Source organism: Struthio camelus, chromosome 2, assembly GCF_040807025.1.
Source record: "Struthio camelus isolate bStrCam1 chromosome 2, bStrCam1.hap1, whole genome shotgun sequence".
Taxonomy (NCBI): Eukaryota; Metazoa; Chordata; class Aves; order Struthioniformes; family Struthionidae; genus Struthio; species Struthio camelus.
Genome location: NC_090943.1, coordinates 27,049,193 through 27,073,720, shown reverse-complemented (window position 1 = coordinate 27,073,720; position 24,528 = coordinate 27,049,193). Strand labels below are relative to the sequence as shown.

The following is a 24,528-nucleotide window of genomic DNA, read 5'->3' as shown; positions in this document are numbered from 1 at the left end:
TGAAAGCTATAAATTCACTTTCAAGGAAATTAAAATTGAAAAAAAATAAAAAGGAGAGAGTTTTTCTACAGTTCACCGACTTCAGATCGGCACGCACAGTGGCACAGATTTTCCTCTGTAAAGTACAGCCCTAGATAAGTACACTCTTAATAGCTCCTTGCTCTTTTCCAGTCACTCTCATCATCCAAAATCTCCCACCAAATCAAGTTACGATATTACACTCTCACCTCTTCTAGATATGTCAATCCGGGTAGTTTTTGTAGCTCTGAAATAACTTTTTCAATAGCATTTTGTATTGCAATAAAGTCTTGATCATCTGCTGTTTCAAACTGTAATCTGAAATGAAAGTGATAGTTTCAACAGCATATATAGTTTAACAGCACATAGCCAAACTCATATAGCAGCCACCTTCTGTCAATACATACGCACTAGATCTTTAGCCAATTGTGTCCGCATAGTTGCTGGAGTACATGGCAACGTTTTCAAGAGTGCTAAGAGCGCTCAACTAAATTACACTCTCTCAAATTATTATAGAGTTTACATAGAACAATTACTACTGATTTTGGGAAGAGATGTTCTACATGAAGTGTATTTAGAAACATGATCTTGATTCCCACAAATTTGTTTAATCTGTGTGAAGAAAATCTTATGGTACTTTGCAGACATACTGCATTTTATTTTGCTCAAATGTTTCATGATAAACATTATATCAGCATCATAGTAAAATAAAAATAGATTCAAAGTGGGCTCCTACGGACCTGGTCTCATGCTATTTTTTCTTACTTTGTCTGGTTACTGTCTTGCTAAGGAAGGCTCATAATATCAGTTTCACCTGCCTATAAAATATTATTTTTTTCTGAGGGGATCAAGAGCGAGGATCCATTGCAGTAACTCCTATATTCTTTCCATTGTAAGGTGAATTAGTTACTAGATTGTTTTTAAAAATCTTCCACCTACCTCATGTCCAAATAAACCTTATCACTTTGCACAGAAAGACATTAATTCTGCTGTAACTTATAAAGGATTACGTTACACATGTCAGATTTAGAGCAGGACTTGCTACTCTGTGATCCAGTTTTACATTAGCGTATCTTAAGTAATGGTATATGTTCTAAATTAGAACACCACAAATTGTTAGGCCTACAGTCTGGAAATTATGCGTCAAACCCAACGTATGAGCTTACTGGCGGCTCTTAACCAGCAAGCTGAAAGACTCATCTAACCTGCTAGCAGCCTTCTGAGCCAACTGTTTCAGCTTTGGAGATGCATTTTGTAGCTTTTGTCTGATGTTTTCCAGAACTTCAGTAGCTGCAGAGAGATCTCCTCCTCCCGTCAGCGTAGGGTAGGTTGATTCGTTTGTCTCAGCTCCTTCCATTTTTTGCTGGAGAACCCAGTTTCTTGTTCTCTCATTTGGTGTATCCCAGGTACTCTGTAGGTACGTATGTATGTATTTATATACAAATTGCATGTGGCACATTGCTATAAACCAGAAACATTTAATTCTGAAATACATTCAGCAATGTAAGAACATAATTCTGACACAGAAGGGAGTATAGTGCGACTACACTATAGTTGTGGTGTGTCACGTATTTATGAATGGTATACTGTGATGTCTCTCTTGACTTGGATCTAGCAATCCTAGAGCTATATTGCTAACCCATTCAAAAAACTCAGCTGATAGGAATGCCAGAAGTCTCCAGTAGTTCTTACTGCAGAATTTGCTCACCAAATCCTCATCTTTTGCAAGTATCATGAGATATTTTTGAAATACTCCCAAATAAAATATTTCAGTTACTATATCCATCCTTCAGGGAATGTATTTATTTGAAAACAGTCACACATGGCTACCCTGAAGAAACAGTGTTAGGTTACCCAGTGCCCAGCTGTTTCCATGACCAATTCACAGCCAAAGGAACAGCACTGCAAAAGCCCACCATGGTCGTGGAGTCCAATCCCCAGGCACAGGCAACCACAGCACAAATGCTGCCACACGTGCAGGAATCCACTGCACAGGTACTCCTCACCCTCACCACCCTAACGCACCCCATCCTGCACTGGCCGTGCAGGAGCTGCTATGCCTCCCTAGCTAACCTGAGACTACAGCTGTGCCTTTGGGCGTTTTGCCACGGTGTGGTACTGATGAGAAAAAAAGCATAGTATTGCAAATGTCACAAGTCTAGGAAATAGTAGGAAATTCCCCAGGTGACACACTAAGCAGATCCTGGGAAGCAGATCATCCCATCTACTGCAGAGAAGGGGGAAAAAGCTCCTGCAGCCACTTCCCAACTGATCCGAGAGAGAACTCTTCCTTGACCACAGGGCAGGCAGCTGCCCTCTGGGCAGGAGGATGAGGTGCTGCAGCAGGAAGCCTGATGCTATCAGGATTATCAGTACCTCAACATCCTGCTTCTAGCTGTGGGCAGTTGCCAGTGCTTCAGAAGATTAAAAACAGTAGCCAAATTAAATGAAGAGAAAAATTTTCTTCCTGGCTCCACAGATAGTGGAAGCCAACATTTGTGGAACAGTTACCAGATTGGGCAAAAAACCATAATTAGCAAAGAAACAAGTCTCCCGTCAACCCTCTTTAGAGCTATCAGCTAATCACTCATTCGGCAACACTTATCTCTTGTAGTGAAGTTTCTACAGTTTTAAAACTCTTTTAAAAATCATTTTATAGCTGCTCAAACTTTTTCTTATGAGGAGAAAAAAATTCAGACAACAGCAGTTCCAGTTTTCAGTCATCTAAAAATTAGGCTAAACTCTGAAATTAATTTTTTGCCTTTATTTTCTCTTTCTATTTTGTTTGCCAACATATACATATTCATGTGCACATCTGTTTATTTACTCATTTAATTCATGCAGCTGTTGGACAGGTCACTTTCTGATGTTTCAAAGACCACTTGCGGCCTATGAACTAAGGACTGAACACTGACCTGGAGCATTCCTGAGCAGGAATAGCGCGGGGAATATTCCTGGGTGCGGGGAATATTCTTGTTCTACTATACTTGGATACAAAGTACTTGAATACATTCAGGTGCACTTCTCCTATTCGCACTCCCACTTACAAACCTCTACAGCTTCATTCTCAGAGAATGGGTGTGAGTAGTTTCGGGCAGCAGAAATAAAGTGCCTTAGTACTTTCCCTACTGTCTATATTTTTTGGCAGATGTAATCCAGAAACTATTTTATAGATTGAGTAAAGGCACAGTGACAAATGATTCTAAATGAAGAAGAGAACTGAAAGCAAAATTGCACAGTTCAGTATTACATTGCTCTAAGTCTTACTGTACCTCATTTCGATTGTGGCTTGTTCTTTCGGCCTCCTTTTTTCCTTCATTCGCCTGCTCTTTTTTCTGTAGTTCTTGGATTATTTCCTGCAACTTCTTTGCCTCATTCCCTAATTTTTGAACCTCTTGTTTCTTTTCTCCGAGCTGCCACTGAAGATCTTCTACTTTGGACTCTAGTTCATGGAGTCTCTTCTGTGCTATTATGTTAGCATCTTGTTCTGCTTGTAATGCTTTCCTCTGCATCTGCCTTTCTTTTTCCATTTGCTGTCTCACTTGCACAGATTCCAGTTTATACTTCTCCATCTCACTTACTAACTCCACTACACGGTCATGCTTTTCATCCATTTGTTTCTGTAGCTCTTTAAGTAATTCCTCAGATGGATTAGGTGTTCCAGCTTGCCCCTTATCTTCAGCACTTTGAAGCTGAGCACACAGCTCCTTCTCCCTTTCTAGGGCACTGCTTATTTCGAGAGCTCGAACCTTCTCTGATTCAAGAAGCACCTGCAACTCTGAATTACGGCCTTGTTCACGTGACAGCTGGGCAGCACTGAGTGCTTCTTGGGATTCAATTTTTTTTTGCAAATCACTTGACAGCTGTTTCTCTTGCTCCAAAAGTTTATTTAGCTGTAAGTTCTTTTGCTTTTGATCCTCAAGTGAAAATTTTAAATCCTTTCATGAGAAAATAGAAGAAAAAAATTGATTAAAACAATTTGCACATACTTTGCATTATTTTCTGCAAAATGCAAATATGCTAGCTCTGTACAATTTGCTTTTAAGAAGTTTTGCCATTCGCAATTCATTTGACAATACTCTGCACGCTGCAGTTCCATCTGATGCTAAAATATATTACAGATGTCTTTATTCTAAAATCAGATCATCTCATAAAGTAAGGACTCTCATATTTTTTATGAGATACTAACAGCCACGGCTCTGAAGTTTAAGGCAGTTAACCATGTTTTACTTTTTAGAACTGTGAAACTGATTTTCCAAGTTAAGACTTAATGTCGCAAATAAGTCTATGCTGTTAAAGTGATTGCTGTTTTATCTTCAAAATGTACTCTCCCTCTCTACATCAGATACTGCAGAGGCACCAAGAAGCCTAGTAACGTATTCTCTCCTAAATCAACCCCCCCATCTAGTCTGGGTTTCATGAGGTAAATGTGCTGACATTTAAGAGAGACAAACATGTCTCCTTAAATGTATTCGCACAAAAACGTAAGTTGAGATGAAGTGTTAACCAAAAGAATATTTGCATGATCCTTTATGTCAGAGGCAATTTGAGATTGTGCAGAGAGTACCTCAAGCTCTTCTCTTCCTCTTTCCTCATTGCGTTCCACTTTAGCTTTTTCCTTTTCCAAAGCCCACTGCAACTCTCTTGATTTCTTCTGTTCACCTGCCATTGTATCCTTAAGTATATCTAGCTCAGCTGCTTTTTCTTTAACTTCAGTCCTAAAAGAGACACAGACAATCTTTAAGATTGTTATCAAATACGGTCACACTTCAGAGGAAAAGTAATTTAGGCTCATAACTATTTTCCATTTACAAGCTGTTCAAAAAGCTACACGTTTACTCAGATTGTTGGAGTGCTTAATTTGTCCCATTAAGATACACAGAGGGTTTACTGTCCAAATCTGGAATAATTCGTTACAAGATACAGAACTTTGGAGGAACCCCCAACTTTCCCCGTTCAACCCTTCCAACTTGTTTCTTTTTTTTCTTTCTTTTTTTTTTTTTTGGGTACGCTTAGATACAAGACTATGGCTCTAATCATACCACAGTAATATCAGCTAGTTGATATTTGCTCCATCATCTTCACTGAAAACACTGCTCATGTAGTAGAGTAACAGCGAAAAGGCTATTTAGAAAAACAAACCACTCAAATACCAAAAAGAACTGCATAGCTCAAGAGTGACAGAAAGCATATCCACCCTACTAACTTTTTAGCTGGCTCAGAGGGAGCTAATGTTCAATTTAATCCAGTGACTGGCCAGCATCTGAAAGGATGCAGATAAAAACTATCTTCTTATTATATGTCTAAAGGATTTTTCAATCTTGGAAAAAGTTATCTCACCGTAGTGGAAAATTATGAAAACACTCAAATGAGTGCAAGAAAGCAAACTGCACCAGGAAATGCTGTCAGGGAACAAAAAGGGCTTCAAGGATGGAGCAATGAAGTGGCAGTTATGAGACAGAGACTTCAGTCTGCCATGAAAGTGAGTAAACAGCAATATACAATAGGGGAGAGAGCAGGCTGGGTGGACTGAGGTCAGCAAAAGGAAGGAGGTTACAAAACTGGTTGTTCCACTTTATCCATAAGGCACATACTTGCCTTCCGCCTTTGAGTTGCCTGCCCCTGCGCTACAGGCTAGCACTTAGAATGAGACAAGCTGATCTGTGGTACTCTACAGCTCCATTTTCCATGAAAATGGAAAGGTCCCCAGGTGCTGAGTACTGCCTCCAGAGTAAACCTGACACAAACTTCCTAGGTCACTTATGCATAAAGTCAGACAGCTTATCTTCAAAATAACGTGCGTGTGTGAGAATTAACTTGGATGATTTTATGTTAAAGTTAGGCTGGGGGACATTAGGGGAGCTTATAGGATTTTTCTGCCTTTCAGCACAAAAGCAGAAACATCTTTAGTTGAACTAACTACATCCACAAAATGGTATCTATGCCCTGAATACATCTGCAGAAGAACCCTGCTCCCAGTGATCTATAAAGGCATAAGGTAATACTAAGCAGTTTAAACTCTGTTTTCATTTGTTATAACTGATCTAACTCTAAGATACTGTACAGAAGGCATACTCATCTTGTGAAGCCATAAATAATATGCATTTCCTGAGTGTCTTTCAAAATAATTGGCTTTGCACCTCTGCTGTTGACCACCCCAAAGCAAAACTAACGAATCGTATGAGTTCCATATGAAAGTACTTGCAATGCCATTGTCACTCTGCCATTTTTTTCCCCCCAAGTTCAGTTTTAGAAGCGGGAAAACCTTTATATTAATAAATATGGTACACTCAGTTTGTACACAGTAGTCTAATGTGTCAAAAATAACCCCAACACTTCCTTGAAATTAACAGTTCATTAAATCAAACTATGAATCAGATCTCCTTAATCTATACAATTACATTCTTTTCTCAACTAGGACAGAAGTCTATTTTTTGTTAGGCATGTCTTCTAGGAAAACTGAGAGGCATTCACATTATATGAGATCAACTTCCTTAGTAAAATCAGTACGATGATTTGAGACAACATAGAAAAGATTTTCTCTGTCAACACAGGAAAGTTGGCACTGAAAGCCACACCTGATGGTTTCTAGGTCCCTGAAGTGCTTGTGCTGTGCTTTAAGAGTTGTTTCGAGCTCTAGTTTAGCTTGTGCAAGTTCATTCTTCAGCTCAGCACCCATCATTCTCTCTGAATTCAGCTGTTCCTGAAGCTCAGCTGCTCTGTCCTTCACACTCCGCAGCTCCACTTGCATCTCCAGTATCTGTGAATGCTTCTGCTGCATATTATACTCCAGCATTTCTAATGAGAGTACCATGAACACGGAAATTACTTTAGCAAACAAACAACACTGCTCATTTGGGTGAAGTTTCCCCTAGCACAGAGAATGACCACAAGGCTATCACTAGCAGTGCTTCTCTTTAAACAGTGGAGTGAAAGCAAAAACATTCCTTTCATACTGAAACACATTTCATGCTTTCCAAGCAATCAGTTTAACTCAAACTTATTTAAAAGACTATATGCATAACCATATCAATATATGTCACTTGGATTATGACTAACACAACTGACGTCACTTATCACTAAAAAAAAATCCATTACTAGCTGAAATTACATTTCCTGCAAATAATTTGGAATGGCTTATTATAAACATAACGGTGTGCATGGTTTTATTTTCCAAAGTATAAAAGATGTAGCAAATATCTGTGACAAAACACTGACATTAGGCATTTAATTACCTTAAGTACATATGCCCTCTGAACTTTTTGTTGTTCAGTCTAGTTGCTACTTAGTTTACTCATTATGATGGAATATCCAACTTAGGTAATTTCAGAGCCATTGGACCTAAACACTTGAAATACAAACCTAATTTTTATTCCAATTAAAATAACTTCGCATCACTTTCAGTTGGATAAAAACCATAAGAACACAGACTACTACTAAATATTTGCAAAATTAGTCCAGTACGACTGAAAAAGCTGCAAGGTCAGCATGCTCAGGGAATAAGATTAATATTGAGATCACAGAGAAGTCTACAGTTCTCTACCTACAACTTTACCTGTGAGCACTGACAGGTAAACATGTGGAAACTGACATAAATTACCTTGGCTTTTTGAATCAATCTCTTCTTCTCTCTTTGGATTAGTTTTCTTACTGCTCATCTGAGCATGTAATACTTGAATCTCCATTAGCAAACTTCTTCTGTCTGCATTCTGAAGAGAGTCCATAGCTGCTCTCTGATTATTAGCCTATTAACATTTAAAACAAATTCAAAAGTAAAACTCTTGATTTCTTTTCAGAACAGTACAGTTATTGGAGTATCTAGAGAGTGTGGATATTATACTTACTTATGTATTCATTGCACATATATATTCAAAGCATTTTCAATTAAGTCATAATTAACACAATATCATAACACAAGAAAGAATTGCTTGCCTTTTCTTATCACTCTACCAGGCACCAGAACTGTAGAATCAAAAGAGCTATTACTTTTACGGCAAATTGTAATTTTCCTCACTAATCCTTCCATGTCCCACAGGAGATAAGGGACCGCTCTCTGTCTGAATAGCTGCCTTATCACTTCCCCTCCTTACAATTTGCTTCACATACACAAGCTACTCTTTCTCTCAGACTGCCTAACGTATCACTAATTAACTAAATGAAATCACGCTCAGGACAACTGTTTTCACTTCAAAATTATCTCCAACGATTGTTCTCTTTCTATAGCTTGTGTATCCAAAAATCTCTCTCCCCACTGCATCAGTTTTTTTTTATTATTAAAGACATCTCTTCTTCTTCCAAGCCTTACTCTGCTTTCACCCTTAGACTGTCATGGCTGCAACACAACACATATTTTTCATGGATTTACACATTACAAATTAAAATAACATAGGCATAAATAGGCCTTGACTAAAGCATGTTTTATGTTACCTGCTGTTGCAGTCTGTGCTCTAACTGATTCATCAATATCACTGCATCTCTTGTGCACAGTTCTGCAAGTTCAGTTTGAAATGCAGCAAGGAGAACATTTTGTTCTCTCACAAAAACCTGCTGAATAGCATGTAGAAGTTCTCCTCGCCAGTCGGAGATCCCTTCAGGAGATTCAGAACTTGCATAAATCTAAAACAGTATAAAAACAATATAAATATTTAAAAGAAGTCAAAGATTACATTACTCAAGTGGTCACTGCCGTTTAACGTAAAGTACGTGTTGTCAATGGAATATTGAGCTTTTCTTATTCAATAGCTACATAACATTTGTTCATACAGACGCAGGTATTTATTATACACATGCAGTAATTTCTTCTGTATGCACAAATGCTAAACTTCATGAAAATTTGCACCTATATTTCACATGGGAGTAACTTAGACTTTTACAGTTGAAAACTTAGCCCCCTGTAGTTATATTATGTTACTGTGCTACATTATCTTTTTGATTTTCATGATGTCACATACATTTATATTCTCTTTTCATTCAGCTACAGAACTATGTGGTAGTGTGCAGATGCTGTGTATGAAGAAGAATTAATTTTATAATGCTATAGAGTTAACTCCCCCACTTTGCAAGCTGAAGAAAATGCAGAAGTCGTGGAAACTGCCTGTATAGCTCCAAAATTATAACTGGGTTAGTTATGGAAGCAAGTCCCTACATGTACATTTTAACACATTACTGATTACTATTAATTTTGTTTAATATTTTTAAACAATTGAAAATTTTTCTTTATTCTCTCACTACAATACCATTTTAATAACAAGGTTCTGTTACACCAATAAGTAAAACAGCAACGCTAAACACACTACTTGCGTTGTGAATATGCTTTCAAATTAGAAATACTTTTTAAAAGTGGATATATACTCTCAAAAGCAATCAATGTACAGAAGAACAGCAAAAGCTGTAATTTTAACACGTATTTTATTACTGGAAAGTGCAACATGCCGTTTAACTGCGTATTTCTGAAATCTTGCCTCGTAACTGTATATTAATAGAATTTAATACTGAATTACGAATGTGCCTTATGAAGCTCTGGTAATTTTTAAAGTCTAGATAGAATTTGGTAATATTATTCATACCTCAGCTTCCCTATGAAGTTGCATTTTTGCAATTACGTCTTTCAAGGATGCAATGGTACTTAGAAAAGCTTTCCTTTCTTCAAACCAGGATTCTGGCCCTTGCTTAGGAGATGGTACCTCTCTTTCACCATATGGCAATTCAGTGAGAGACAACACCTGCACGCCTTCATGATGAACTGCTCTCAGCAAACCCTACAATAAATACAAAAGGAAATTAGTCATGTCAGTCCTAATAATAAAAATCTAATTTCATACATAGTGGAATACAGTTATTTCTAAATTAATCAGCATAAGGAAACTACTTAGGCTTCCTCGGTATCAATAAAAGAGGTGTTGCTTGGCTCTTCAATCAGTTCCATTGCTTAGCCGATATAAAGAGATGCACTTTTCCTCAGTACCAGAGGTTTGAAACTTCCTGAAGTTCATCTATTAAATCAATCTTGAATTTAAATTGAATTGCTGATGGAAACCAACATTCTAAAAACAAATTCCTGGGAAGCTTCCCGTCAAGCTTTGCATTACATTACTTGAAATATCTTTTAGGCTGTGGTATCAGTATTATTCATATAAACATATTAATTTATTTTCACAATCGAGATATTATTCTGTAACTGAAATAATTATAGAAAATATGCAGTAATTGCGTAATGCTTATGCCATTATCATTAATATGAAGAAACACAATAAACACTAGTTATATTTTCATAATCATAATTGAGAACAAGTCTACTGTTACAAAACTCATATTTAACCTAAAGTAATACGAATTTCTGTGCAAGATTCCATTTTAAATGAAATGGCACATTCGTTTTGTCAAAAAACTATTTAGCTAGCTATAGGCCTTTCTAAACACAATGCACATCAGAAGTATCAGAAGTACCTTAAAATAGCTGGCACTTTACAAGTTATCTAAACGGGTCTTCGTTCACTAATCAAGTAGCAGCTAATTAAGCTTTTGGTAGTATCACTCTTGTTCCATAATAAAAATGATTAGCTCTATTTTACCTTAATTTTTTGGGGGAGTAAATCTGTTGAAGTTTCACCTTCCTCTATTCCTTCAGATACCGTGTCAGATCCCTGGGTCTGAGCAAGATACATTCCTTGACTCCAGTCTGAACTAGAGTCTAAAATAAAAGGAGAGAAAAACATTAAAGCTGGATCACTGTGAAACTTTGAAGAACAGGCATCAAAAAGTATTTTTGTCTGTTGTTGTAACAGGTGGTTGCATGTCACCACAGTTGATTCCAAGCCTGGAGACTACCTTTTTATGGTTTTTCTTTTTCAGTTTCAAAGCAGTAACAGCAAAACAAAACTAAAAAGCAAAAAGCAAAAAACAAAAACACAAAAAAAACAAACACCCCACACCCCAAACTTAAAAACCATAGCTAGTTTTAAAAGACAGAGAAATAACTATTTGCATGAACTCTTCTGCCAAATGACCCTCCTTCATACACTTAGCCTTTGCCTATGAAAAGAATCACGTAAATCCCTTTTACCACTCTTGGGAAAGTTAGTACCTGCCACCATCTCTCATTGCGAGGGAGCTTTGGCTTTAAATTCTACCAAGAGATGATGCAGTCACACCGAAGGGATAATGGCACGTGTAAGAAAAATACAGGAACTCCATTTTGAAGAAAAAAAATTAGCTTCTAATATCTACTCTGAAACCATCTCCTCTCCAGATGTTGTTCTTCTATAACAAATTAACAGATGTTAATTAACAGCACTGTTAACATTAGTGCATTAACAGCACTGTTTCTTAGTGTGACACGGTTCTGTTTCAATCTGGGGAGTGGTTGGTTTTGTTCCTTGGAATACAAACTCTCTAACAGTAAACTTGATATTAGAAAAGCAAATTTAATTTATAATACTGTGTGAAATCTATAAAAATAAGTTTCTTACCACTAGAACATCCATCTCTAGCTTGATAAGGTGGAGAACATGCTAATCCAGAAATCTGTATTCCCTATATTTAGAAAAGAGAACAATCAAACCTTGAATCACCCCATACCCACTCACAATAAGGGAGCTAACTCTAAGAGGCAGGGAAATATGAGTGTTGCTCCTTTCAGCTTCCCTGTGATAAAAATAATCAAAAAGGAGACTAGAAAGATTCTGTTCGATAGTGCGACCTACATTTGTCCCCACAGGCCAGATTCAAAGTAGTAGCACAAGGAAGCATCTGACAGCAGAGCACACTCCCAAACCTAAACTGCTGGGGAAGGGATTCACAATCTCTTCTACGCCGTGTAAGTATCAGAGCACTTAAAAGCTTTACACTAAACATTAATGGTGCTTCACACTTAAAAGACTCAAAATGGGAACTTCTGTAGCAAGACCAAAAGCAGGAACCGAGATAGTACAATGAATATAAAATGAGATGCATACCTCTTTAGCTCGTAGAGTTTCTATGAATTCCTTTAAAGTATTACATTCTTCGGTCAACACTTGCACCGCAACAAATTTCTCTCTTTTTAATTCTTCAGATTCAGAGATATGCCTTGTCTCCATGTCCATGATTTCAGCAGCATGGAGCTCTTGCATTTGATCAATTTTTTCAGTAAATTCTCTTATGATCTCTGCAATCTCTTCCGAGGAACATCCATTTTGCAAATCAATTTGAATTTCTGCATTTTTAACGAGCACTGGTGAAGTCTGGATACAGCTGTTGATTTCCACAGTCTCGTCTGTTTGTGAAGATGAGCTTTTTCTAATTAGAGTAGATTCATTGGTTGACAAATCAGACAGTATTTCTACATCCTTTTTGCTTTCAGCTTTTGCCATTTCCGTGTCCTTTTCCACATAACTTGTAAGCTTCTCTTCTACCTGAGCTAGGTTCTCTTTGACTTTGCATAGATCTTCCTGAAGACGTACCAGATTTGTTTCTTTCACCTGTAAATATGGAGAACCTGAATTGAAGTCCCTCCAAATATTTCACAAAAATCCAAAAAAACCCAACAAGCCTCTATACAATTAGAATTCAATTTAGTCTTATTTCCTTTTAAGTGGTTATGATACATGGCAGCAAGTACGAACACGTGAAGAAATGCAGTTCTAGATCCTCTGTTGCTAAGAACAGTCACTGCACTATTGCGGACTGTAAAATTACACACAGTGGCAACAGATGAAGTTTTGGTCTACAATGTTAGCTATATTCCACAGATAGCGGATACTGAGTGGCTGTTTTTAGTAATGATATTTTCAGTACAAGATTAAAACTTTTATAGCATGCGTAAGCGCACAGTAAGTCCTGTACAATCGTTATGGAACAAACTGGTTCTTACCGCTAGTTCTTGTCGAAGCTTTTCTGCCTCTTCTCTGTAAATACTCAGCTCTTCCTTAGCAGCAGCTGACTCTCTTTTAACTTTCTCTAGTTCAAATTCATCAATAAGAACATTTATTTTTTGACTGTCTGTGAGTTGTGCTCCTACCTACATGGCAACACAAGATACGAAAAACCCTGAATCTTCTGAAGACTCTACCATTAAATAAAGCACTTGCATGCCAATTCACTAAAGCCCACAGATGAAAAAGATCATAGCGGAAAACAAATACATACTCCCAAAATTAAGACTAAAAATTTTTTTCTAGATCAACTCCTACAAACTGAATACGTGCAGGAGGAAAGAAGGTCTTCTTACAGTTTACCGGATCGTAAACAGAAATTGGGAAAACCACCTAGAAAGTGCCAGGAGGAACGTCAAGAGCCAGTCAGCGGGAAATGAAGTCTGATAATATTATTATTGAATTTATAAAATGGTTCTGACATTCATTCAATCTGCATTTAGATGAATGGTCTTAGAATTTTTCCTGGTCCAGCACTGTATTTCCATAATCTCTCTGAACTTAAAGAGTTTCAACAAGAAAGGTCATGGTTTTTAACTAAAAATTAGCCATTGAGCACAGTTAGCTCTGAAGGGTTGAAATTCAGACAACATAACTGGTGAAGGATGGAAATCAGGATGAATATACACTGGTATAAGTTACTGGTGGGAAATATATTTAAAATCAAGGCAGGAAAGCAAGCAAAACAAAATCAAAACATAAATAAAGAAATATAAAACAATTACAGCACTATAAGGAAAGTTCCTTTCACTCCCTTATCCTTTCCAAACCCTTGCTTAGATCATTTTAATCATTTTCTCTCTCTACTTCCTTGTTATGTAAACTATTTATATGTATAATTCTCTCCATTTTATTTCAACCTTAAAGAAGAATGAGAAAGTCTATGTTCACAATTTAATCACCCCATATCCATGAAAAGGCAAAGTGTTTTTAGTGCAAAACAAAAACTGCTATGGGAATTCACCTAAAATAACATCGTTTTCATACTCTTTGTAACTCCATGAATAATAGAAAAATGAAGATCTATCCCACACAGCAGAATATTCCCAGCGCTAGTCTCATTAAAATGTGTTTCCTTCATTAGTTTCCATAAAATAAATGATTTTTAGCGAAAACAATCCAAAAGAAAATGATACATAATTACCTGAAATGTTTGCATTCCTTCTTGCTTAACGCACTTCTGAATCTCTTCTTTGTGTTTTTCTTGAACCTCTTCTAGCAATTGCTGAAGTTCCAAGAGTCTCTGCTCTTTCAATTTACCTTCCTTTTGTGCAATCTTTACATTTTCTTTTTCTAGCTCCAAGTTATGATTCACCCTTGTCAGTTGGTTCTCCATCTCAGTAAGCCTCTGCGTCAAGAGTGATAATTTTGATTCCATCTCATTTTCAGCTATATCATCCAAATCCTCTGTTTGGGCACCCTTATTTGCTTCCCCTGCACATTTTGAAGCTGCCTGGATTTCCTGCATGAATTTCCTTTGCTCCTGAACTGCATTTAGCTGAACCTGACTCACAAGAGCAGCAGCAACCTTTTCCACAAGTGTTTTCTCCAGGTCTAGTATCTTCTTTTTAAGTGTTTCTCTTTCAACTTTGCCTTGCTCTTTCAAGTCTTTTATTTCATTGTAGGAGTGGCACAGTTCTGAATCCTTTTCCTTAATGCATGCCTGAAGCTGCTGCAGTTGTACTTCCATCTTGCTAATGGCGACTCTTGTATTTTCATCAGAAGAGCTAAGCTGGGTTTGATCTAGCAAGCCTGTCTTCTCACATGAGCCTTCTTCCACTTTATCAGTTTTTCCGTTGCTGCAGTCATCTGTTTTTTCCATATCACCTTTTGTCATTGCACAGACATACTTCTCTGTTATTCTTTCATGTTCTTTTTTTAACATATTTATTTCTTGCTTTAGCTTGTTCATTTCTAACTTAGTTTCCTCAAGCTCATTCTTTGTTCGAGATGCCTCTACATTAATGATTTCCATATGCTTCTCCAAAGCTTCTTTTTCTGCCAGAACTGTTTCAAGTGTGTGTTTCAGACTGTCAGCATCCTCTTGAAAAGCAGTGATGTCTGCAGGTACTTTTTGTTCAATACTTGCCAGGTCCTGCTGAAGCTTATCAATTACATCATTCAACTGTTCCATTTCCTCATCATTTTTTTTCTTTACACGTTCCTGATCACTTTTCAAATATTCCACCTGGGCTTCAAGCTCCCGTATATGTTCATTTTTCTCTTCGATAACCTGGAAATAAATCAACAAAGAAACTCATGAGTAACTATTAAACCCTCCGATTTTTTTTTTGCCTGGACTTCACGGCAACAGTTTAAACACACATTGCAACGTCTTGTAAAAGAAAGAACTCTGTGAACTTCTTGATGGGATGCCTCCTGTAAAGCTTTATGAGAATAAGAATATCTTCATACAGGACTGATGAAGTAGACTGTGGACTTCATGAATTGCAAAATATGTAGGTGTGAAAGCACTGAAAGAAGTGAAAGCATTCAGAATAGTCACTGAGATATAAGAAAAACACTGCAGTTTAAGTGTTCACAGTATTTTTTTCCAACTGCTTTGCCTAAAGCTCCGCCTCATTCTTCCTATTAAAAATTACAACGGAAACAAATGGGAGTGGTCACGTCTGTGCCGTTCAGTCTTCTTATGCAATCAAGGATTAATATACTTACTCAAAGAATTCCAGGGAACCAAGACTTACGAAGCTTAACACTTACAGATGGGTTACCTTGCAGTACATTACGTAAAGAAATTACATTTAGAAAAAAAAAGCACTGCATCTTCAAGCTCACTATGCACAGGTCACATATGTTCAGCTAAATTTGTCAGATACTGTGCGCTTCACTCAGAAGCGCCATACATTCATATTATCAAACAGATTATTATATATCCATCTTAATTGGCCATGGCCAGTTAAGATGGATATATATTTTAAATACAAGTAGAACTTTAATTAAATGCATTGAAAAATACAAAAGTTGAAATAAAGATAGTTTCTTGCTTCTTGTAATCTGGCCTAAGTGGATATATTTTCATAAGAAAGTGCCTGAAGGTCTGATAAGAACAGAACTTCTATATTGGAAACAAAAAGGGCACAAGAAAATCTGTCAGGAATATTCATGACGGAATAGCATAAAATAAAATCAGTTATGGTAACTAAACAGGTAAGAAATGTAAAAGAGAGGTTTGGAAATATTAAGAAGAAAAAAAAAGAGGAGGAGAAGAAAGAGGGCTATATTTATTACTAAAATAGCTGAGCTTTCTCCTTTTCCTTTCTATCTTTCACTTTCGACAATTTAGTAGAAGAGTACGATGACTTTGCAAAAATGATAAAAACTGAAAATTGTGACTATATAAATTAGAAGATCTGATTTTGCAACCAAGAACTTATTTTTTAAAAAATCCACAAAGAATGGAGAAAGTTGAAAAACATTAAAGAAAAAGTGAATGAGGCATTGCTTTTCAGAAGAGGACAGAGATCCAGGTGACTGCTATCTAGCCAGTATAACAGTTTCTGTTCTTCATAACTTAATGGAGTAAAGGACCACAGAAGGCAAACAGAGCAATTAAAAGAAAAGCACTTTGTAGGATGAAGATATCCATGGGATTAGCAAAGGGACTGACCTAAGGAACATCTATTCATATATAATACTGATCTCATAATGAAGCAAACAGATTTATTATTTAATGTGCTGGAAAATACAGCTGAGTAAGAGGATGAAATTAAGAAAAATGAAACTTTATACTAAAGAAGAAGAAACAATCATTAAAATGAATTATACCTGAATCCTGGGTATTTCTCTCAAGGCAAACAGTGTAACCTTATTACTGGGGTCACTGTGTAAAGCAGAAGAACAGTTCTATACTCTTGAAGCATGATCTCTCCTAAAACCAATTTCTAAAGTTTTGTCATTATTCACCGAGGTTCATCATAACTAAATTTAGCATATAAAAATGCAGTGAAATTATCCTGCTTAGTCAGAGTTCTACCGCAGTGGATTCAATACGTCTGAGTGAAATGTTATCCAAAATGTTCAATCAGCTACTAAGGGTTAACAGAATTTTATTATCATCTTACTGAGTAATATTTGTTTTGGAGACAAAGCTTATGATTAATAAATTTGCACGTTTAAAATGGTCAGAATGAAAGATAAAATCCTTCCATTTAAAAGTTCCAATCTTCTTTCTATAAAAAATGTGAGACTACAGGCCTGTTTCTGCTGTCACTTACATCAGTGCAAAATAAGTGGCATTTCTGTTGAGAACAAATGCATTATACCTGCACAAATGGGAAGTAAGCCAGAAGAAAATCAAGCTCATTGTCATAAAAACATATAATTTGAAGATAATAGAAAACCCCAAGTATTAACTCTCAGTAAATTAGAGAAAGATGAATCTGTTTCTTGCTTTAAGTTTTTATATAAATGCAGCAAGTTCTTTGCACATTCAGCATATTTCAAACTGGATAAAAGATGCTGCAGATGTTGGTATGATGATAAAGTATTTACATAAGCCTAGGAAGCACAGAAGTGCAACTGTTCAGAAAAATCTATAAATACAATATGATCCAGCAGGTGTCACTGAAACATAACGCATTGAACATAAGTCATTGTATGGAAGATGGTAGAATGAATGCTGACCTACCTACATACTACTAAATGCTCAAAAGTATTAGAAGAATAAGGAATCAAGAAGAAATCTAAGAAAAGAACTAAAGCAGAAATAAAGCAGAACAATAAATAGAAAGTAAGAAAGAAGTATCCGTAGTAAAATATGAAACAAAAGAGGAAAAACAGCTAGCAACATAAACTAGGACTCTGCAAAAGATTTCAAAAGTATGTACTTTGTTGTCAGTTGTGACTTCAAGCTGCTGTTGCAGTTTTGCAATTTGTTCATGAAGATGATCTATTTCCCGCTCCTTTTCCTGCATGATGTGAGCCAGTTTCCCAGCCACTACAGGATGGTCCTTTATGGCGGCATCTTCAGACCTCTGGACAGCTAGTCCCAGTATTTCCATTTCATCCTACCAAGAAAACCCAAACCACGTTATATTTGTACATAACATTTTCTGCACGTTCTTCTATTAGTATTTAGGTTACACGAGTTGAAACAAGCAAAACGCATGAAAGGAGAAATAATCACATGAGCTTTTTAGTATTTTGCAGTTGAACTGAACAATGTCTGAGAGAGAGAAAGAATCTAGCATCTTGGCTTTTTCAGGATTTTATTTCTGGGGATAAGAGAGAAAAAAGCTCTAGGCTTCTCTTGTACACAATTACCTTAAATAATTTGCTCTCTTGTTCAAGTTCTTCCAGCCGCGTAGTGAACTCCTTTCGCTGAATTTCTAGTTGCATGTGCAATTGTTGAACTTCTTCATTTTTATTTTCTAGTTCCTCTCGAAACTGTTCCAGTTGTTCCTCAAGGTTTGTGACCTACGTTTCCAAAACAAACGGTGGAAAGGTGTAGAGCCATACTGAAAACTTTACGGCCATAATTTTGAAGCAGAACACCACTGTAAACTATTTCAATATGCACAAACAACAGAATTTGTACTCAGTGACACTCTGATAGATTTTATTATTAAAATGGAATGCTATTTTAAAACCTACTAATACCAGCTAAAGTCACTGTGACAGTTCCAGACATTTTAATTGTCATTTTACCTTACGGTTGTTTTTGACTCCCAAAACACTTAACACACATGAAGAAACCAAAATTAAACTACATCTATTTATACAAGTTTTTCCCCTATTAATGCACTGAGCTGTCCTTTCAAAACAATAAGCTTTTTCTTAATTGAGCCAAATTTTGCTTCCAGAAACATTCTTGCCAGTGATGAGCACTAACACAGGCAAGAAGAATAACTATTAAGGCTCACAAGAAAATTTCAATGGAATTTGGACACCTGCCTCTCTGATCCGTTTAGAAAATTTCCCCTGTATAGTTCCTTAAACTCAATACAAAGCAAGAACTTACAATCCAAAATATCAAAGGAAACACTGAACACTTCATAGATATTTTACCTCCTTTTCCTTTCTGTCCACAGCTTCTCTTTCAGCTTGCAGTTGTACTTCAAGGGGTAATTCTCCTTTTACTATAATAGTGCCAAACTGTTTCTTTTCCTCCACCTTTAAATAAGCATTATAAATTAGTTATTTATTTGCTTAATAATAAGCAAATAAAAAAATTTCATTTTATTGAGAGCAAAGCAGTGTAACAGTAGTACATACATGGTAATTTTAGACTAAGCAATACCTTTTGCAAGCTGTCTGCACTAATGATTAAGGCTTGCTCCAGTTCTCTTATTCTGCATTCCAGTTTCTCAATTTCTTCGTTTCGTTCTTGTATATCTCTCTGAAGTTGCTCCTTAGAGAGCAAAAGTTCACTGCATTTGTCTGTTTTTTCTTTTAGATGATTTGTTAATTGTTCAACCTGGTGACAATGCGGCAAGAAGATCAATAAGTTGTTGTAGACTGGAATGGTTTGCTAGCAGAAGTCACAACATTCATTTTTGACAGAGGAAAAAAGTCCCTCTTTTTTTCTACTAATGAAACTCCTACTCTTCAAGTGAAACAGATTTTAAATATGGGATACTGAAGTCCTACATCCAAAAAACACAAATAGCATTTTTGAGGAAGTTTGATGTTCTGTGCTGTATCATCTGCGCTCTAGAACTGACCTTGTCCTTCTGAAGCCCTCACTCTCCAGTGTGTTAAAAACAAATAATATTGCATCCTTATGTATCTCACTTAAAAAAAACATCTCTATAGCATCTCAGGATGAAATGTTGTCTTAACCTTAGATGCTATTTGCATCTTTGAGGAATATCATAGCTCTAAAAATCTGTGAAAATATATTTGAAATAAATAGCTGATTAGTGACATACAGACGCCCTAAAGCTCATTGGGTCTTTAACATTCAAGAGAATTGCTATAATTTAACCTCAAGAAACAAGATTTGCTTTCTTGCTGGGTTTGTTAAATAGGACCAAACAGATGTGATGGATTATATCCTTTCATTCACTTTCTGTAGCAAGAAAAAAATGTGCAAATAAAGCATTCTGAACCTCAGTAGTGCAGATGTTTGTGGCTCAAAAGCAACACATGAAAAGAGTAACTGAAGCAGTGGAGATAGAAACAATCCTGGTTCTAGCAGTATTTCAGAAACGATTAGTCAAAATTACAGATAAGAAACATGTGTGAGTAACAGATCCATGCTACTGCGCCCGAAGCAGAGTTAAGACCCGAGCTGAATAGTAACCGAGCAGGAGACATGGAAATTGTGTTTTTCCCACCCAAGAAACTGATTTCAGTACTTCCAGTTAGGAAGGTACTATGTAGCCAAATGGTAGAAGAGTCAAAGTATTTCAATAGATAGCAGAGAAGAGGACCAGAATACAAAGCTGACTGGATGGCATTATTGATGTTATCCATCCAAGAGTAACATCTAAATCTGAAGTGACCAGAGAAAAGTCCTGAGAAAGAAATGAAAAAAGAAAAAATGAAGTCTAGAGCAGTCCCTTCAAGACAATCTTCCCTAGAATAAGTTGACACAGTAACCTAAAATAACAGTCAAAAAGAAATTAAGTTATCAACAGAAAATGCTCAAGACACAATGTAAAGCACAACAGTATTTCAAAACCTGTGCAATTTTGAAAAAATATAGAAATTCATCTAGTAAAGGCACAAGAAATAATGATAAAGAACAAATATTTTTAAACAGTCTAAGCAACGCTGTAACATCAAGATACACAATACAATAAGACTGTGTTCCTCATTTAATAAAAATAAAGTGTAAATCTAATAAGTCATTCAACGATCTGTTCATAACTCAAAATTTACTACATTCAATACCCTTTGTCCCCCCAAAAGTAGCTACACCTGTGGCGCTTGCAGACATTACCTTACTGGCTGCTTATCTTTCTACCTACTTAAAAACAAATTATTTAAAAGTATTTAATAAAAATATCAAAATTTAAATCTCAGCTAGAGCTTTTTTTCATTATTACATTTCCACTGGAGTATATCTGCCAACTTTGACACACATATGGGTATATGCACATATAAATCAGCACAATTTTTACATATAGCATGTGTATAGAAATATGAGGGAGAAATAGGAGGGAATTTTTATTATGCCATCAAATTCGACTTTTTTCCTCCCTCAGGAGTTAGTTTTTTTGTTTCTTTGTTTGTTTAACTTGAGACTTTTTACCAGGAATTCACATATTACCTGTGCCTCAAATTATAAACAAACACATAACAGAACAAACTCAAAAGGAACATCTTGGATTCAGGTAAAGTAATAGGGCTAAAAGTTCTCCATCTCTGGAACACATCAACAGGAAAAGAGTCCGTACATACTGGCAACAGAAGGAAACAGATGTAAACTTACATCACGTGTTGGTTAACACATACCTACCAAATACCAGAAGATTCTTTTGTTCACTGAGGCTAAGGATAGCCATATCACATAGTACTGACTGAATACTTTGATTGTAAGATTTCTTATAAACAAATGCTACTAAAATATATAAACAAACATGAAATACACTCCTAAATCTGAGTGTAAATATTTGGATAATTTACATCTCTCATATTTCAATTTATGTCCTATCAAGTCCGTCTATGGCTCTATGTTATACATTATTGGACACTCAATATTGCTAGTATTTAATAACTGAATTACAGTTACTGAACTACCTCAGTTGCAAATCACAGTGCAACCTAATGAGAGACATATTTATATTAAAAAAATCAGGCAAAAAATGATTCATGCACAAATATAGGCCTTGCTCAAAACCTAAGACACAAGGAAACCCACAAAATTGACTAACAGGTCACCAAACTAAACCTGTTGCAAGGTGCAAAGATTTCTTAATGCCCAGCATTCACAAAGCTGCCACTTTTTCTTGATTTTGTCAGCTCTAGTAGTTTTCTATGGCTCCCTCGAGATTGGCTGTTCCACTATTTATCGTCATGGGCACAGAATTTCACTTGCAGCCTAACTGGGGAGGTTCAATTGTGCACACAGTGAGGTACCACATCTCAGGCGAGCTGTGGAAATGTACTAAACCTTGCGAACTTGGTTCGTTCGAATAGGGCACCTACGCTATAAACACGATGACTCACAACAGCGTAAGAACGTGGTAAACCAGTAAGGTAGTCCTGAATGTTTCCAGAGGCTTTTGAAAACAGAGTGGGTTTTCTCAATTAAGTTACTTTGAAGAAGCCTTTTGAAAGATGTGAAGTCTCCATATATCTACTATTAAAAAAAAAAATGCTAAAAAACAAAAAAAACCTACAAAACCACAGTTCAACCCCTTTTCCCCTCAACTTTACCCTTCATCTATAGGGATTTACTTTCCCGTCACGTAAACGGATGCAGATAAGGTACACCACGAAACAGCTTCATTACAATACTTTAACAGTTTTTGTCATACATCTTCACCAAGTACAAGTAATAAGAAGTCTCACCTCTCTGGTTTGATGTTCATTGACAGGCTGACACCTTTGCGGAATCTTAAGTTGTTGTTCTAGCTTCTGTATCTCTTGCTGGAATACATCTCGCTCATGCTCTCTGTCAACTGCTTGCTCCTGAAAGTTAGCAAGTCATGTGGATACACCATTTGATTAGGAAAAAAAAAAAAAAAGTATATTATTACTTCCTATTTCTGTTAATGTGAAGCTGGTAACAGTGTATCAGTACTTTTAAGACAGCAGAACCTCTTGCAGCTACCATTGAGAAAAAAATCTTTCATCATTTGAGGTAACAAGTTTTGCATGTTTTTGTTACAATAAAGAAAAATATGAGGACAGAATAGATAAATCCAATACTATTTCACAGAAATGACAGTCTTGTTGCTTCTGTCCCAGGTACACCAAACAAATGGCAGAGCCAATATTTCACTTTATGATTTTTTGTTTTAACATTTGTCTTTTATATACCTAGCATAAATAGAAATTAAGAATAGTTAACACTATGATATTATTGACAAGGCAATAGCAAAAAAATTTCAAGTTTTATATATTGTTTGAATTTTCCTTTTAGTTTTACTTTGACCAACTTCAGATGTTACATCTCAGTCTGACATTTGTGAAATACAATTTTCTACAGGAAGTGATGCCCAACTCGTAGCATCCAGTGAAGCATCACCCTAGACGCCACTTTGTAAAAATGGATAAATCTTATCAGATGCACTAAAACAACAAAAATTGATACAAAAGGGAATGCTTCTGTCTAGCAACATGACATTTTACAAAAATCCAGGAAACTGGAAAATTACACTCATCTCTGCAAATTGCAGATTTAACAAACTCTTCTGCTGTTGCAGAACAAACAAAAATTCTAATGCTCCTATTAAAAACTACTCCTCATCTCAGTAGCACGTAACTCTCCAATTCATACTATTGATAACTGCAAATCATACTGCATTTATAATTATGTGACTTATAATAGGAATTGTTACTTTTGTACCTTGTCCTATTACGACATATCCGTTTCAGAGAGAAAAAGTATTCTACCTGTAGAAAGTGATATGCAGCAAACCCACTCAATGCTAGAGAGTAACTGGTAAGACCTTTCCTTTAATATTGCTTAGTAATAAATAACGCAGAGGTGGTACTACAGGGAGTTATATTTATTACATATGAAATCACTTTACCCTACATGTGGTGGGTAACTGGGTTGGTACTTGAGAAAGCATAGGAACAGTAAGTTTTCTCCCAACAGTAAGGCAGGACACAGCTTAAATTGGTCGATCTTCCTTCTGTAGGCTAGCACAGCACCATTTGGCTCCACATGTTACTTCATATGACTCTCTCTCTGTTTTTGGTCACTAGATCCATGAAGATTCCCCTCACAGGATGATCCACAGAACTGACATGCTCTACAGAACATGGCTGTCTACCTATACAGTGTTCTAGTTACTTTTTCTTATGAATAAGATTGGGTCCACACACTGTCCCTTCCAAAGGGACTCCCCGAGTCCCTTGAGCTTGAGGAGACCTTGAGCTTGATAGGCAAAAAGAGGGGGAAAACATAGTAGTTGCTGAAAATGGGGTAGAGTTTGGGGAAAAAAAAAAAGAAAAAGAAAAATTACAGAGAAGGCCTGAGGCAGGAAAAAGTTGGGTACAATGAAGGAATAGCTGCCACTGTGAATAGGGACAAATATATATATTACACAGCTGGCTGAAAGATGCAGCTTTATATCTGGAGATACATTCTGGGAGAGGCTCTGAAGGAAATCTAAATGAGAAATTTATGGAAACTATGCTTTCAATTTCCAAGTACAACTGAAGTTGAATACTTAATTCCAACTGACCCTCTCGAAACCCCCAGCTTAAGTTGTTATAAAATAGAAGTCCACAGATGTAGTTAATAATTAAGGTCACTAAAAACTTATTTTTCCTCATGAATTTTAGAAGGTTATGGTAAACAACATTTAAAAAGTTTACTAAGTTACACTTTGAAAGGCAGGACAGTCCTAAGCAAACATCTCAATCCAACTTTCAAAGCATTCACCAAATTCTTGGCCTGGAACCTATATTTCTGTTACTATCAGGTGATGCTCAATATTTGCTGAAAGTCTATAAA

General features: G+C 36.3%; 1 protein-coding gene across 10 annotated transcripts in view; it reads right to left on the bottom strand.

Moving 5' to 3' along the window:
• AKAP9 (A-kinase anchoring protein 9) overlaps window positions 1–24,528 on the bottom strand; it is a 125,164-nt gene that overhangs the window by 6,774 nt on the left and 93,862 nt on the right. For 9 of the 10 annotated variants that reach the window (XR_011139610.1, XM_068934798.1, XM_068934799.1 and 6 more), the window contains 18 exons: window positions 22,410–22,529; window positions 19,189–19,365; window positions 18,957–19,061; window positions 18,213–18,365; window positions 17,777–17,956; window positions 14,074–15,162; window positions 12,869–13,015; window positions 11,973–12,476; window positions 11,487–11,550; window positions 10,590–10,708; window positions 9,585–9,776; window positions 8,446–8,634; window positions 7,619–7,763; window positions 6,597–6,816; window positions 4,586–4,736; window positions 3,291–3,956; window positions 1,224–1,429; window positions 228–336 (listed from right to left, as the gene is read on the bottom strand). Coding sequence is in view for 9 of the 10 variants with exons in the window: in XM_068934798.1 (XP_068790899.1) it covers window positions 228–336; window positions 1,224–1,429; window positions 3,291–3,956; window positions 4,586–4,736; window positions 6,597–6,816; window positions 7,619–7,763; window positions 8,446–8,634; window positions 9,585–9,776; window positions 10,590–10,708; window positions 11,487–11,550; window positions 11,973–12,476; window positions 12,869–13,015; window positions 14,074–15,162; window positions 17,777–17,956; window positions 18,213–18,365; window positions 18,957–19,061; window positions 19,189–19,365; window positions 22,410–22,529 (4,536 nt within the window). In the remaining variant the exon portion in view is untranslated. The remainder of the gene's footprint in view (window positions 1–227; window positions 337–1,223; window positions 1,430–3,290; window positions 3,957–4,585; window positions 4,737–6,596; window positions 6,817–7,618; window positions 7,764–8,445; window positions 8,635–9,584; window positions 9,777–10,589; window positions 10,709–11,486; window positions 11,551–11,972; window positions 12,477–12,868; window positions 13,016–14,073; window positions 15,163–17,776; window positions 17,957–18,212; window positions 18,366–18,956; window positions 19,062–19,188; window positions 19,366–22,409; window positions 22,530–24,528) is intronic. The other variant, XM_068934794.1, reaches the window with a different exon arrangement.